The 14,735-nt window shown below is 46.8% G+C and overlaps 1 protein-coding gene across 7 annotated transcripts in view; it reads right to left on the reverse strand.

The window, feature by feature from the left end:
* The window catches only part of ZNF618 (zinc finger protein 618), a 165,652-nt gene that overhangs the window by 14,713 nt on the left and 136,204 nt on the right, over positions 1–14,735 (reverse strand). For 3 of the 7 annotated variants that reach the window (XM_040532085.1, XM_040532086.1, XM_040532084.1), the window contains exons 13-14: positions 7,757–7,801; positions 319–396 (exon numbers count right to left, since the gene is read on the reverse strand). The exons of 2 other annotated variants lie outside the window; for them this stretch is intronic. In XM_040532085.1, coding sequence (XP_040388019.1) covers positions 319–396; positions 7,757–7,801 — 123 coding nt within the window. The remainder of the gene's footprint in view (positions 1–318; positions 397–7,756; positions 7,802–14,735) is intronic. 2 more of the 7 variants (XM_040532080.1, XM_040532081.1) reach the window with 1 other exon arrangement.

Raw genomic sequence — 14,735 nt, forward strand, 5'->3', positions numbered from 1 at the left:
AGAACCATTAATGCTTACAAAATGAGCATTCCCTAGATACCTTTGGGTAAAGGGAATGAGCAGTTTGATGTGCTAAAATGGCACATGTCCTCTCTTCCTAGGGAAAGGAGCAGTATTTGTGACACACCCTGAGCCTCACGCTGCTGCAGCCGCTGCTGTGTGCTCCAGCCTTTGGGTATCTTTTTGCTGCAGGTGAAGTTACTGGGGCTTTGGAAACCGTGAGCACGGGAAGCTCCATTGACACACAACGGGGTCAACATCAGGCATCAGCGCAGAATTTAATTCTCCGCTTTAAGCGAGTCGAGGTGCCCAGCTTACCTGCATGGGACTGCATGTGCTCCAGGAGATTGTTATAAAACTGGAACTGGATTCCACAAGCTCCACAGGTGTAAGGCTCTGTTTGGGAGAAATCAGTTCAGAAGAATTATACAGAGTATGCAGGGAAGCAGCACATGTGCGTACTTCAGTCTGTGCAGCAGCGGGGCAGTGCCCGAGGGCCCGGTGCGTGTCACCGCAGCCCAGGTGTGCTCGTCACAGTGACTCCACAGAGCCGGCCCTGCAGGGCTCAGGCTGAGAGTGGGGAAAGCGCCGGGCACGCGACTGCTCCGGGGCCAGGGCCGGGCGTTTCTCTGCGTGCTTTGCTTCACTGCCACGACACAGCCCCAGGCAGCAGCGGGGCTGCTCGTGCACTGAAGCGAAGCACCCGCCGTGCGTGTGTAGGGTATCAGCGAATCTGTGCAGAGCCTCAAGAGGCTGCAGACCAACTGGGCTTCACTAGCTCACGCCTGCTGCAGGCTGTTTTATGCTTATCCTTGTTCTTGTTTAAGCCTCAAAGCGTGGTGAATGCATTTTGCATCTGTTTATGTCAAAATCCAGTCTCTGCTGTCTTTCCTGAGTAAGGCAAGGAGCAGCGGGTTGTAAAAATCCTGTTGCTCAGAAGTTGGGACATGGAGAAATGCCACATGGGGATGCGGATGACTTTTTTTGTGGCTGTTGTCAAGCACAGCAAGACTGGGGAATGGCGAGTGCCACTGGGCTCAGCAGCAGTCAGCAGCCGGGGTAAGCAGAGGTGGAGGGGAAGAAGCACAGAAATCAGAGCTGTGCCAGACGGCGGAGAGCAGAGCAGGAGAGCCGTGTTGCCAGAGTCATGTGGATGAGCTGGAGTCAGGAAAGAGCTGGGTGCAGAGCTCCCTCATGAGCCGAGAGATACGTTTAGTTCTGTTCTAACAAGTATGCTGAAAATGCATTTCTTCCACTCATTTAACCTAGTAGCAGATGTTTGCAGCTGCTCAGTTTAAACAGCTATTAGCTGGATGCATTAGTTGACAGATGTAATATCAAACTACAGTGGCTGAGATATCTTAACAATGCAGTTTGTTTCGAGACTTCCAGATATACCAGCACACTGCCACCGTTTATGCTGTGGCAATTTGTTTTAGAACAGTAGAAATGTTAAATGCTTGTCTTTTTCCCATCAACAACTTTGCATACAAATGCCTGGCACACACAGAGCAAAGCCTATTGCTACAGTGTACCAGAAACCTGTATCTACTTCTGAAGGGAAAATATATTCTTGTATCAACGAAATGAAAGAAATCTACAGCATATAAACAAAAGCACTGGTGTCCAGGATGGAAGAGCTAAAATACTGGAAAGCACAAGCTTGACTTGGCTGTAAGACATCTATTTTAGGTAGCAAAACACAGAATTTGTCAGATGGCTACAGGAAACTGATAAGGAAAACACAGAAGAAACCACAAACATAAGCTATACGTATAAGCTGTAAGGTTACAGACTCTGCCATGCCTTTCTCATAGAACCTACAGCCCTCTGGTGGACCTGTGTCCAATGCTTTATTTAACTCACTGTATTTTATTGTGATGCTATTGCTGTGTTTTGCTGCAGTGAGGAAGTCTGGGAATATCGTACTTAAGGAACTGTGTTTTTTTGAAGAAAAGCAAGGAATTTGGCAGCTGAGGGTCACACATAGGCATTTCAGGACCGGGGAAATTAAAATATGGATTAGCTGTTTCTGTTGAAATCATCCATAGCCACCTTGTCAGTTATGGTAAAATGATGTAAGAGGTCCAATTTAATCCGTTTAGATTCCTTTTGTACTTATCAGAGAGAAAACCACACGTGGGTGCAAACCATCACTCTCAGATGTGTATTTCAGCATCAGATGACTTGTGTTACAGATGCACCTATTTGTCTCTGCTGTTCATGGAGCCTAGACTGCTCAGATGGAGGTGTCTCAAGCGCCAGAATTAACACGTGATTAATCTACATGAAAGAGGTCACGACTCTAACAGAAGGTTGCTGGCAGCAGGAGGCAGGGCCAGAAGAGCTCTGGCGGTGCAGCCAGGGCAGCTCACAGGGCTACCACTCCCCCACTGCTTTGCTGGAGCCTCCTTTCCTGCAGCAGAGGTGGGTGAACAGAACACGCTGCACATCTCAGGTGCTTCAGCAAGCCTGAAATTAAGAGATCTCACACCTTGGTTCCCTGGGACACTTTCAGATCTTCACATGTCTTTTAAAGATAATGTATTCCCTTCTGCAATCTCTGCCTGTGGTAACCTTGGCCAGAGGAGTGGCAGAGCACTGCTGAAGTCCAAGGACTCTTCTCTGCTTCCAAACAAGCACACAAACTCTGCAATTCCCCTACAGGCAAGTTTCCAAGTAGCCACTAGCACAACGCTTCCCCTAAGCTCACTTACAGGATGTTTCACTGGGAAGGAAACTACCCTCCAAGCAGCACATTTCTCATATTCATTTGTCTCTCCTGTTTCACTATATCCTCACTGCTCCTTCCCAGCTCATCTCGTCTTGCTGACCTGCTTTATTTACCTCCTTTTACATTTTCAGCTATTTCATCACCATGCCGTCTTTCTTCTGGCGCTCCCCTTGCCTGGCTCCCCTTCACTCCCTACTGGTCTCTGCTGGTTTCTTCCCTTCTCCATCCATCACGTAGTGACCCCAGTTCTTCATCTCAAGCTCTTCCCTTTGCCATGGCAACATACTGTGTCCTCAGTGCACTCTGAAAGGTCCCTCATATGTGATTCTTAGAAAAACCCTGTTGATTTTCATCCCATTTCCAAAAGCCGCCTCCTGCAGGAATGTCCAGCTTGAGTACCAAAACCACTGTCTGCTTTGGAAAACTAATTTCTCATTCTCAAGATGCTGAAACATTTTCTAAATACTTCTAAGACAAAGATTCATAGAAGTCTACAGTTTGCCATGGATGAAAATGAGTTAAGTTAAAACTAGAGATAAAATTTAAATTCGTCAAACAATCCAGAAGTCTGGATGTGCAAAATTCCTGTGAAAATGGAATTTCACCTTACTCTCTCAAGTCTCACTTTACTTCCCAGGACTTTCCTGGTCCTTACAGGAGTAAATTCCCTTCTCCCTTTCATTTCTGCTTGCAACTTGAAGGTACAGTGAACTGGAGATTTTGCTAAAACCACTCTGAACCGCCCTGGGAGCCATGCTGGTGCTCCTTTCTTCTTCCCGGGAGCACAGTCCCTTCCATGCCACTGCGGGACCTCTGCTTTTCCCTTCTGTAGGGGAATTTCAGCTCCCTTCCCCCTGCTCAGACTGAGGTCTAACGCACGCAGAGGGGATCTGTTCTCCATCGGGTGGTCTGGGCTCAACAAGGGACTCAGGAGAGCAGTCCATGCCCAGACTGCTCGCATCGATGAACCTCTTCCTTCCCTCTCAGCTTTGTTGGTGGTGCTACGAGGAAAGCTGTGACCCCTCTGTGCTGCTTGCTCCAACCACCCAAGAATACCTGTGCCCCCCAGCAGCCTTAATTGTTCTGGGCAGCCAAAGCAGGCCTTGTGTATGAACGAAGCAGGAACAGCAGCTACACGGTCAGCTGAGAAACAGCTCAGAGACCTCCAGCCTGCAGCAGGACTTCCCAGGCAGTCTATCTCACTCTGCAGGAAACCTCCCTGATCTCGAACCCTTACTTGCTTCTCCGGAACCAATTCCTCTTGCTGCTCCACAGCTGAGGGGGCCGGGAGTCATGGCAGGAGCAACATGTTGCCCCTTGGCGTGGGTTGGGGAGGAGGGGGCTTTCCTTCCTCCAACCTCTAGTTGCATTCCCCTGAGCAGCTGCTGAGCACATTCTGGTGCCAGCTGGTCTCCTGCTGCACACTTGCTCAGTGGGTTGGAGCTCCTGTTCACATCTGTAGCCACAGCTCCCAGAGCCCCAGGTCTCCTGGGCTGGTGGTGCAGGAGGTGGGCTACGAGCAGGGCAAGCACTGCTGAGGGCAGCGAGGGCTTGACAGGGGCCAAGCGTCTCCCTGGCGGCTTTTCCCCTCTGCACCCCTAACTCTCAGCACCGCTGCCTGTGTGGCACAGCAGCATGACACCAGTCCTGTGTTTGAGGGTCTTTTACCAGCAACGTGAACTGAGCAAGCCCTCAATAAGGACCTGCATGTGTGCAGCCACTCTGTGCAGGTGGGCAGCAACTGTCAGATTCCCAGTGGGCATGCAGAGCTCCTGCACTCACAGGTCTCCCAAGCTAGACGTGAGCTGCTGTAGCTGGGGCTAAAAACCAGCTGTCATCCCCCACAGACCACCACTGCAAGGAGCTGTCAGCCCCCAGCCAAGGCACTCCAGGCAACAGGCAGCTGGATCCCATTTCACACAGACAAGCAGTGCCCTGGCTCCTTCCTTGCTCTCAGGAGGAGGCTGCTGATCCATGACCCTTGAATGCTGCCTGCTGAGCCCCAGTCTCCCCCTTTACAGGCTGAAATCCCAAGTTTGGGCAGCTCTTGCTTTGCTTGCCAGGCTGTGACCTAGGCACAAGGTCCTGCTCTTCACACGTGGCAGACTCTGGCCAACTGCCACATGCACATCTTGCAAAAACTTTGCATTAACCAACTGACCAAAAAAATCTCGCAATACTCAGCTCTAAATGCATAGCACAGCATTCTCACACATCACTAAACTGCTCAGAAGATACAATGCCAAGCTGCCATTGCTCCCCTACCCACCTCCAGAAAGCAAGTTTTCCATGCAGCAAACACCAGAGCCATGAAGCTGGGGCAGCAGAGATGCTGCTTTTTCTGCAGGCCTTGGGATACAGCTCGAGCTCACCCGTAGATGGATGTTCAGCCACAATTCCTTGTGCTCCTGCACCAATGTGCCTTGGTGCAGGAGCAGGGAAGGCTGGAGAACCTGTGCAGCAGCAGGGAAGTGGCTCTGCATGAGGCATGCTGCTGGGCAGGGAGCCTCGCAGAGTCAAGGCTCTGTGCATCTCCTGTCCTCTGTGTTCTGCCTCATCTCACACGTAGCCAAACTGCATGCACCAGGCTTTGTTGCTGAAGGGGTGAGTCTTTGCAAAGAGGCTATGAAATAATGAACTGTGGAGTTCAGATGGCCACATTGGCCCTGCTGCCTCTTCGGCTCTGTGTTGTTGCCTTGTGTTCAGAAGCTTTCTGCAAGCCTGTAGCCTAAATCTGGCAGTGAAAAGTCTGTGCATGAAACAGCAAATGTTGCGTGGGCCAGAACTGTCCACGCGGTGCCACGGAGCGCATACAACTTCGACAGGCGGCTGGGTACACAGCGCCGACAGCAGCCCCCCGCTATCTATCCACCCACCAACACCTCCCACCCCCCTCCTCACTGCCTGGCCCCGTTCCCCGACAGCTCCCACCACAGACTCCTCCGCAGCCAGCCTCAGTGGAGCCTGACTCTCATTTCCGAGTTTTCCTGTGCTGACAAGGGGCTGTGTGCTGCAGAGCACAAACACAGCAGTGCCAGCAGACTACAAGCACCCATCGATGGCATTTCTAATAGCCTCTTGAAAGCTCAGACTGGAGGTCGAGCATTGCAGCATCCCCAAGCAATGGTGTCTGGCTCTCTATCACGCACTGAAGAGCCTTCCTTCCCAAAAATGAGACACTTGTCCGTGGTGCGCAGGGTGTTGGATGTTGGGCACAGAGTGCTCCTTCTGCCCAAAAGCACACTTTCCCAGAACTATCTCCTTTGCAAGACAGGTCATTCTCCACTCTGAACAAGGCATGCTACCGGGCTGTCCTCACCAGCTGGCCGGGTGCTCTCTGAAAACACCTTCACAGCAACCTGACACATCGGCAGCTGCTGAAGCCTCCTCAAGGCTCCCAAGCCACACAGAACTGTCATCGGCTGCACAATTTACAATCATACAATCATTTAGGTTGGAAAAGACCTCTAACGTCATCAAGTCCAACCATCCAACACCAAGTCCAACATCTTTCCCCAAGGCTATTATTAGACACATTTATTAGTGCTTTAAATATATATATCCAGTGAACAAGGCTCCAGAGCAAGACAGCAAGCCAACAGAAAGAAAAAACAGCATTTGCGCACTCCAATTCCCATGTTAACTCCCCATGTCATATCTAAACCAGAGAAGAGAGGTCTGTGGCCATGAGTGAACATGAGCTGAAGGCGTTTAACACAAAATTTCCTGCCATTCAACAGAAAATGCCCAAATCTGGCCATGCACAAGTGGAACACAACAGCCAGCTCTCAACTGAGGGCAGTGCAGAGAGCGGGCCCCCAGGCACCTCTCTCCTCTACAAAAAGGACCTACATTTCAACACCTCTGTCTACATTTTGATGAAAACCAAATATAGAACTGCAGGGAAAAGTTCTCAGCATTTTTCCCCAACGCTTCCATTGGCAATAGCTTTAGTAACTGCATCTTTGCATACCTTGGTCACAAACTGTTGAAACGACAAATTTGGGATAGCAGCAGTCTCCTAGTGGAATTGCTAGGTTAACAGCAGGACTTGATGATCTCGGAGACATTTTCCAACCGAAATGATTCTACGGTTCTATGAAAATGCCATCACACACAGAAATAAGTGCAAGTTTCTTGAAAATCGAACTTCTGTCATTTCTGCCCATCTCAGTAAAAGAAGTGCTACACAGCATGCTTTAAAAAGGCGGTCCCTGGGTGCATCATGATTGTTACATTTGTTGGCACTAATATGATTTCTTTTCCAATAGGAACTGTCATGTTCTAAATAAAACTCTCATTTCTTTCTCAGATTTGCAGCTGTAGAAAGAACAAGTGTCCTCTGGCATCATGGCCATGCTCAGGGTGCAGCACTCAGAGCTGTCCCATGCTAAGGGACATCAGTCCTGGATTACGGGGCTGGCACAGACAGCACCACCCCTACAATACAGACACAACCCAAGCAGTAACAAACCCCACTGTAAGACAAAGGAAGAAGCTCCACCTCTTGGAAGCATCAGGGACAGGGGGCAGACTGCCTGCATCCGCCCATCCATACCTGCTTTCCTTCACCCACGGCTGGCTCAGCACCATGCCCTGGGCTCTCACTCCTCAGCTGTGCTCTCCAGGCAATGGGAACTGTCTCTGGAAAGGTGTTTTGTGAGCTGAGCAATCAAGACAAGTTTTCCACTGTATAAACGTAACTTTAACATGGGTTCATTTTCAGTCTTCAAGCCTTGGTCTCTCAGAAAATCTATTACTGGCATATTTCACAAAGTTTTGCTCCCAGAAGGCTGTGAGTGCAAATGGTCTAGCAGCCACACACTGAACTGAAACACCCTGAAGGATTGCTGTTGCATTTAAACCTGAAACCAGAGCCACAAAAGTGAGGCATTTCATTCCTTGACAACTGGACTCATAATAAAAAATCATTTATTCATGAAAAATGCTAAGAGGGCAGGCCAGTGTGGCTGCAGGTGGAAGTCCCCGCCTATGCGCACCACAGACATCCGTCACACTTACTTCGTAAAAGCGGGAAAGGGTTTGAAATCAGGGGACTTGCGGTTTCTGCAAAAAAGAAAGAGATTTAAATATTGAGACTGGCAGAGACTTTGCTGCATGCTACACAGCTCTGCCTATCTACTCACTGATCCTTATCCTTGCTCCGCACTTCCAGATTTAACTGCGGCACGATGGGGCTCTCCACGTACCACAAATTACAACACGTCCAGCTGTGAATTTTCTCTCAGTGTCTTGCCAACTGGCTGGGCATATGCATCTTTCCTTCCCATTTTGAAAGGTCCAGAGGTTTTAACATACACTGTCCTACAGTGATGGGAACAGTCAAGTGGTGAGGGCCAGGAGAAGAACAGCTGAGGGGGCAAGAAACCTTTTACAAATGCCTTTGTTGTGGCCCCAGGTGCAAATTCCCAGATTCACCATGTAGCCTCCTCAAAGTCAAGCTGGGAAGGAAAAAGGGGGTGGTTCAGCCTCACTGGATGATAGGCCAAAGTGGACAGTTCCTAACCAGTGTATGTTATTTCTGGCTGAGAATACACATCTTCTGTCAAGCACACCTTGCAGACTTCCTGCCTTTGAGATGTGACTGAGAGAAATGGAAACCCCGGGTTCTCAAACGAGCCCTTGGTCAGCTAGGGGCTATTTGCATCTACCCCACAGTGCACTGGAGCAGAAGCAGTGATTCTCAGCACCTCGGACCTTGTGCAGTTTCCAGGTGAGGTCCTTTACTGCCAACCCCTGCAGAGGGGAAGAAATCACCAGTGTTAATTATTCAGTCACCGATTCAGTTCATTTATGGAATAGTCTTGGGTCCAAAGTTATGAGCTGATCCATCAGTGAACGAGGGCTGATGGACTTGGAGTGGTTTGCTTAGAAGGCAAGCTTAACTGAGTCTCTTTTTAACCCCATAGGCGAAGTACAGTGAGGCTTCATGATAAGTACTGCACTGTGAGGAGGTCCTGTGCTGCTGAAGATTGCTTGGCTTCAGCTGGCAGAGCCAGCTGGTCAGGAATGACAACAAAGGCATGGATGATGCTAGGCAAAGATGTGAATAGACAGTGCTATGGAAAGGGTATGTATGGAAGGCACTAACAGGATACAGACCGCTGCTGACTGCTTAGCACAGTTCTATTACTCAGAGTGCCTTGTACAGCTGATGAGGTCTGCATCTGGAGGAAGACCTTCACTAAAGCAGGTTCCTGATCTGGTCCTGCCAAGCAGCTGAACAGGGCAGGCTGCTCTGGGTACCACTTTTTCATTATTTGCGCTCTCCACTTCTCTCCACTTCTGCTTTGGAAAGCATTGTGCTTACACAGTGAACACATGGATGCTCACTGGATGGTCCCACAGCCTCAGGGTTTAGAGGGCTCTCTCAGCACCGCAGTGAGTAAGCTTTTGAGGGCCAAAACCCAACATTTTACCCTCCACCCAGAAGTGAACCTGGAAGAGGCACACAGCAGAGGCATACACCATTTAATACACCCCAACGTATTCTCAATGTACTCTTCTGACTGTTTTCCAGCCAGAAGTCTTAACGCAGTCTCACTTTTATGCTTGACCTCCTATATATGAATAATGTTATCAGTTTGAAATGTGAGTTCAGGCCACACAGTAAGCATTGCTACTATGTTATGTTAAGTGAAGAAAGACTTGGGATTTTTCTGATCTTTATACTACAGTCCACTTTATTATCCATGCACTGTAATGCCCCTGCCTCAGCATAGTCAATTCCAACTAAAGCCAGCTACATTGAGTAAAATTAACCTAAGTGTCAACAGTTAGATTGATCCATGATAATCTAGCTTGCTCTGGAGGATTTGCTAATCCTTCACACCACAGACTCTTCAGGCATAACCAGAACAGAAGTTCACCTTTTTCTGCCCATACATTCATCTATCAGTGGACCTTTCTTTAATGACCTGTCCAGCCCAAGCACTGTATCTGTCCTTGAAGACTGCAATCCAGAGCTCGTATCACTGAGTAATTGGCGGGATTTCACCCACAGAGACTTGCTGCTGAGTGGTTATTTTAACCCAGGTATCTTTCTTCCTGTCTACCTGTTCAACAAGACAAGTTCAGAGCAGCATAAATGAACGCGGCACCAGAAATAAACAGTGAATTCTCAGAAAACTCAATTCCATGCAAATGCCCAGTGGACACAGGCACTCATATTTAAGCAACGGAGCAAAGTGTCACTTCCTGACAGAGGCTTCTACATTTGCTGCTCTTCTGTTAGTGGTGAGAACTGCACTTTGTTGGTAATCTTTCACCTGGGCGCATAATTTTTCATCTGCTTTGAAAAAATACAACTCCATGCACGTGCAATTGCATTGCCCTGTGGTTAGTATTACCTGTGCTCTGCACAGGTCAGTTATGACAACTCACATAATGACAAGTCCCTGATTTCCTCACTCCTCAGACTCAAGCATTAGCAGGCTTGGACCTGCTGCCCTTCCAACTCTGCAGAAAGGCAGGAGTATCAGGCTCTTACCGTCCACAAACCAACCACTAGGTGAGAAAGAGATTTACCAAAAGATGAGTCAGTGCACTTTTGCATGGGATTTGTATTTTGAGCTTCGGTCCAGCTAACATAACCTGTACGACAGTCAGGTGCATCTCAGGAGGCAGAGGTGTAGGGGTTGGTTGCATGAACACAAGACTGTAATCAGCTATCAAGAATTACTATGCCCTGAGCATTAACACTGCACTCACCCACCAAAAATCTTAGCCTAAAAGCCACAAGTTTTCCCAGAGGAAATCCAACCAGACAGGCTGTATGAACACTGGACTACAAAGAAAGAGAAGACGATGTATGGCCAACAGCAGAGAAGGAAGGCCCCAGCGTTTCTAACACAGGTAGTTTACTCCTTCTCTGTGTGCACCATGACCACTTGCACTTGCAGTGCAAGAGAGATTTTTTTTGGACTAGCTGGCAGTTTGAGGACCTGAACGTCCTTACCCTGTAGTGAGATCATCCATCCACTTAAGTCTCACGAACACACAGTGACGCTGACAACAGTCTCATCATAATGATGTAACTTGCTTCACCCCAGAAGTCTGGCCACAGCCACTGCTGGGTGTCTCCGTTCTGCTGTACTACGGGACTGGGCATCGAAGGGGCAAGACTGGAAATGGGACTCCTCTTACTGCAATTGGAAGTTGCACAGGGGACTCAAGCAGACATCGTGTCTGCTCTTGTCAGCACCAAAGAAAGCTTTGGAAGAGACTTATATCACGAGTTTAAAACTCATTTGCATTATGCCTTTTTGCCATTTCTAAACAACTAAAGGTTAGGTGCTCTGTTGCTACGCAGGAAAAACACACTACCGCTCAATCACACTATCTACTTCTATTTGATTACCTTTTTTAACATACACTAAAAACCTTATTTTTATATGTCAAGTAGTGAATGAGACATTTACAATTATCCTTCCACTTGAAATAGTGCCATGCTGCTACTAGGTGTATATATACTTTGTTACCTAACGTATATACACAGCATCTTAAAATACATTTGTATTAGTTGAACAGGACTATCTTAAGTGTGCTGAATACATGCCAAAATAAAGTGCAGTACTGAAAAATGTTTTCAACTGCCACTAAAAAGAAATACAGCATGAAAGATCTGGAAATGACAGACTAGCTAACCTGTCATTTCAGAAAATTCTAATAAGCATACATTTAAAATTTGGTCCTACAACTTTTATATTTCTCACTTCTCATTCTTTTCAAATTTATTTATTTTTTACTTCTAAATCGAAAGGAGGAAATTAAATTTTTTTTTCTTTTCTTAATCTTGCCTCAACTTGGCATAAACTGATTAAAAAAAAAAAAAAAAAAACACATTTTCCTTGTCCCTCTACCCAGTCTGAAATAAACACTGCAATGCTGCTGGAAAGAAAAGCTATCTTGTGTAAACGTGAATTAAGAGCACTGACATTTTAAAAACTGTAAATGCTAACATTTCACTAGAATTTCTGAAAGTAATAGATACCTGATGCAGCAGATGAAACTGAGACATATTTATACAGCTTAAATCAACCTTGAAGTTAAAATACTTTCCAATTCCCTACATAATTTTAAACGCTGTATCTTTCGCATTAATAATGTCTACCAAGTTTAGACATCAGTGAATACTATCACTTTCCTTTTTTTTTTTTATTATTTTAATGGTAGTATTTTAAGATATCTGAACTAAAGAACTTTAGTTTTTCCTTTTTGCCTCTTTTTTTTAATTTCTTCTCAAGGTTTTGTAGTTTCATTCATCCTTCTTGGTGGTGTTACCACAAAATCTTCATTTTACAAAGGAGCTCTCTATTAAGTCCAAAACAGCAGATCAAGGCTGGATTATCCTGTGAACACTAAGTTAAAGACAACTGTTGTTCCTGAGGCTTTCTGAAGTCAGACAAGAAGCAAGAAAACAGAGACCCAGAAGTCTGGAAGGTAACACACCGATGGTTACACACTGTGTCGCTGCTGGACCATCCAACTGTTTCTTTGCCTGCTGTGGGTGCGCATGGTGGAAGAGGGGAGAAAGGAAAGCAACAAGCCTTCCCCATTGAACACAACACAGGTTTGCTCTTTTCTAGGGCTTTTTTCTTACCATGCTCAGGCCGATAATCAATACCTTTTGCATGAAAAATATTTCTCAAACTGGCCTTCAAATACTTTTTGGCCTTTTGAGAATTTAGTACAGAAAAATCCTACATGTCAAAACTCAGCAAAATGACCACCAACAAGTGTTTTCTTTAAAGCACCTTTACACTTTAGATGATTAACAGCATTGCAACAAGCCAACTCCATCTTTCACAATCAGCTCATGCCATTGTTTTCTGGACCTTGCTTAGTTCAGCAGTGAATAATCACAAGCTTCACGTGACCAGGGATGTCTGCAAGGCTGCCTGTGCTCCAGAGGCAGCACTAGGAAGCCATCTGCATGCTTTAGCAAGGAACAATTTCAAAGCACTGCGAAACTTCCAGCTTTTATCAAAAAGCAAGAGGCTGTTGAGCCTCTTTCCTACGAACACAAAGGACACTCTCCCTTTCAGGAGGTGGGCAGCAGCTAAACGATCCCTCTCTATCCACTCTGTGCCTACATCACGCCCTGCTGGCAAAATGACCTGCGAGTAGACAGATTCAAATACAGGCAGGAAGCAGTGCTTTGCCAAGCAGAGCAGGTCCTGTTGCTGCCTGTGGGTAGTGAGATGACAGACTTCTCAGATAAGGATACCGGTTACCTAAATTCACTATGACAAGGAATGGGGCTGTGTGCAGGGACGAGACATCTTGATTTTCCATTCTAGTTGTCTTACTCCCACTTAGGTCTCCCTACAGTACTGCTTCCAAGTCTACTTTAGGTGGCTTTAGCTGCTGACCTTGCTCTGCTTGTCCTCCCCCTCATTGTCTTTTTACTTTGGACATGTGGCACTGCAAGTTTGGAAGGTGACACGGAGCATAATGCACCCAGCTGAGTGGCCCAAAAAGATGCTGTCGCCTTCTTTATCACCACCGCTGAGCCTGTGACACAAAACTCACATACTTAACAAGCAAATGTTACAGGGAATCAAGCATTTCATGAGGCCAAACCATGCAGCTCTCAGGCTGCTCAACTAGGTCCTGGATTTACCCCCCAAACCTGGGGATTGTTCTTTACAGCAGCAGAGTTTGGTGATGAGCAGCAGACAGGAGTGGAGGGCAGTGTCTGTCCTGTCACTCTCAGCACATTAGCACCAGCTGCTTCCCTGCCTGCGTGAATTCTGCTGCCTGGAGCACAAGAGAAGACAAGCCGACAATGCCAGTTACTCCAATAGTTCACATCACACGCGTGAACACTGAGCCTCACAGAGTTTGTCCCATATGCTACAACACAGCCACATGGCAGCTCTTCAAAAATGAAGTTATGGAGAGCTCTGCCTTGACACCCAAGCACACAGATGCCCACAGAGCTTCCTATGGCCTCTCTAATCACCAGCGTCATTCACAGTGGTGATGGCTGCTAAGGCTGCTATCTGTTAGAACATTCAGACTGCTGAGAAACATGAAGAAATAAAAGAGGTGATGGCTTGGTGGGAGAGCTGGAAAAGAGCACTGAATGGGACACTAAAGAAGCAGCACAAAGATGGAGTCAAAGGAGAAAAGGGAAGAAGTTTATATATCCCCATGCACCAGTCTGGCTTTGAGAAGTGTGTCTGCTTCCTAACGAAGAAAAGAAACATTTCCAACCAGAGACTAACACCCTTCAAACCAGTCCTGAGCAGCTCACTAGAGTTCCTCAGGTTTCCTGGCTCAAACAACAGTTTTGGTGAGCACTTTGTAACTCCCCTGCAGTCTGTCAGGCCCTAGACTAAGCCACTGAAATAAACTGACTATAGCTGTGGTGCAGACAGAAACACATCTAACAACGACAGAAGATGAATAAATTGTATTAAACTCACTATTCAGTTTGTAAGAATTTCTGTGTTTGTTTTTTTTACTGCGAGCTGTTACTCGTGTGCTTCAAATGTTGGAGAAAACAGATTCAGAAGGATGAGTGTGATGTGAGTTGGTACAAGGAGATGGTAGGGAGAGTCTGCAAGATGTGTCATAGCAACAATGGGTCAGTATTTAATAGCAGTTCAGACAGAACTAAATTCTTAGACTATTCAATACAGCCACTCTGTACTTTTCCGTGTGCTTCTTGTCAGCGGTTCCTGGAACCCTTTTCATGCTACGGGTTCTTTTCCACTTCTGAAACATTTATCATGAGCATGTTTGCAGCCAGAAGGTTTTACAATGCAGCATTCTTGGCTTTAGGGATAAGCTATTTGATATGAAGGGAGATAATTCTGTCCTTCGTCCATGATGACATAGACTCTACAGGGTTTGACAGGAAAAAAAAAAAAGAAACAATCTAAGGTTGCTGTTTTCAAAGGGCCCCAAAGGAGTTAGGAGCCCAAATGGTATATTGTTTTTATGACATGCAGGCTTTGAAATCCTTCAGACA

Source organism: Cygnus olor, chromosome 19 (genome assembly GCF_009769625.2).
Source record: "Cygnus olor isolate bCygOlo1 chromosome 19, bCygOlo1.pri.v2, whole genome shotgun sequence".
Lineage (NCBI taxonomy): Eukaryota > Metazoa > Chordata > Aves > Anseriformes > Anatidae > Cygnus > Cygnus olor.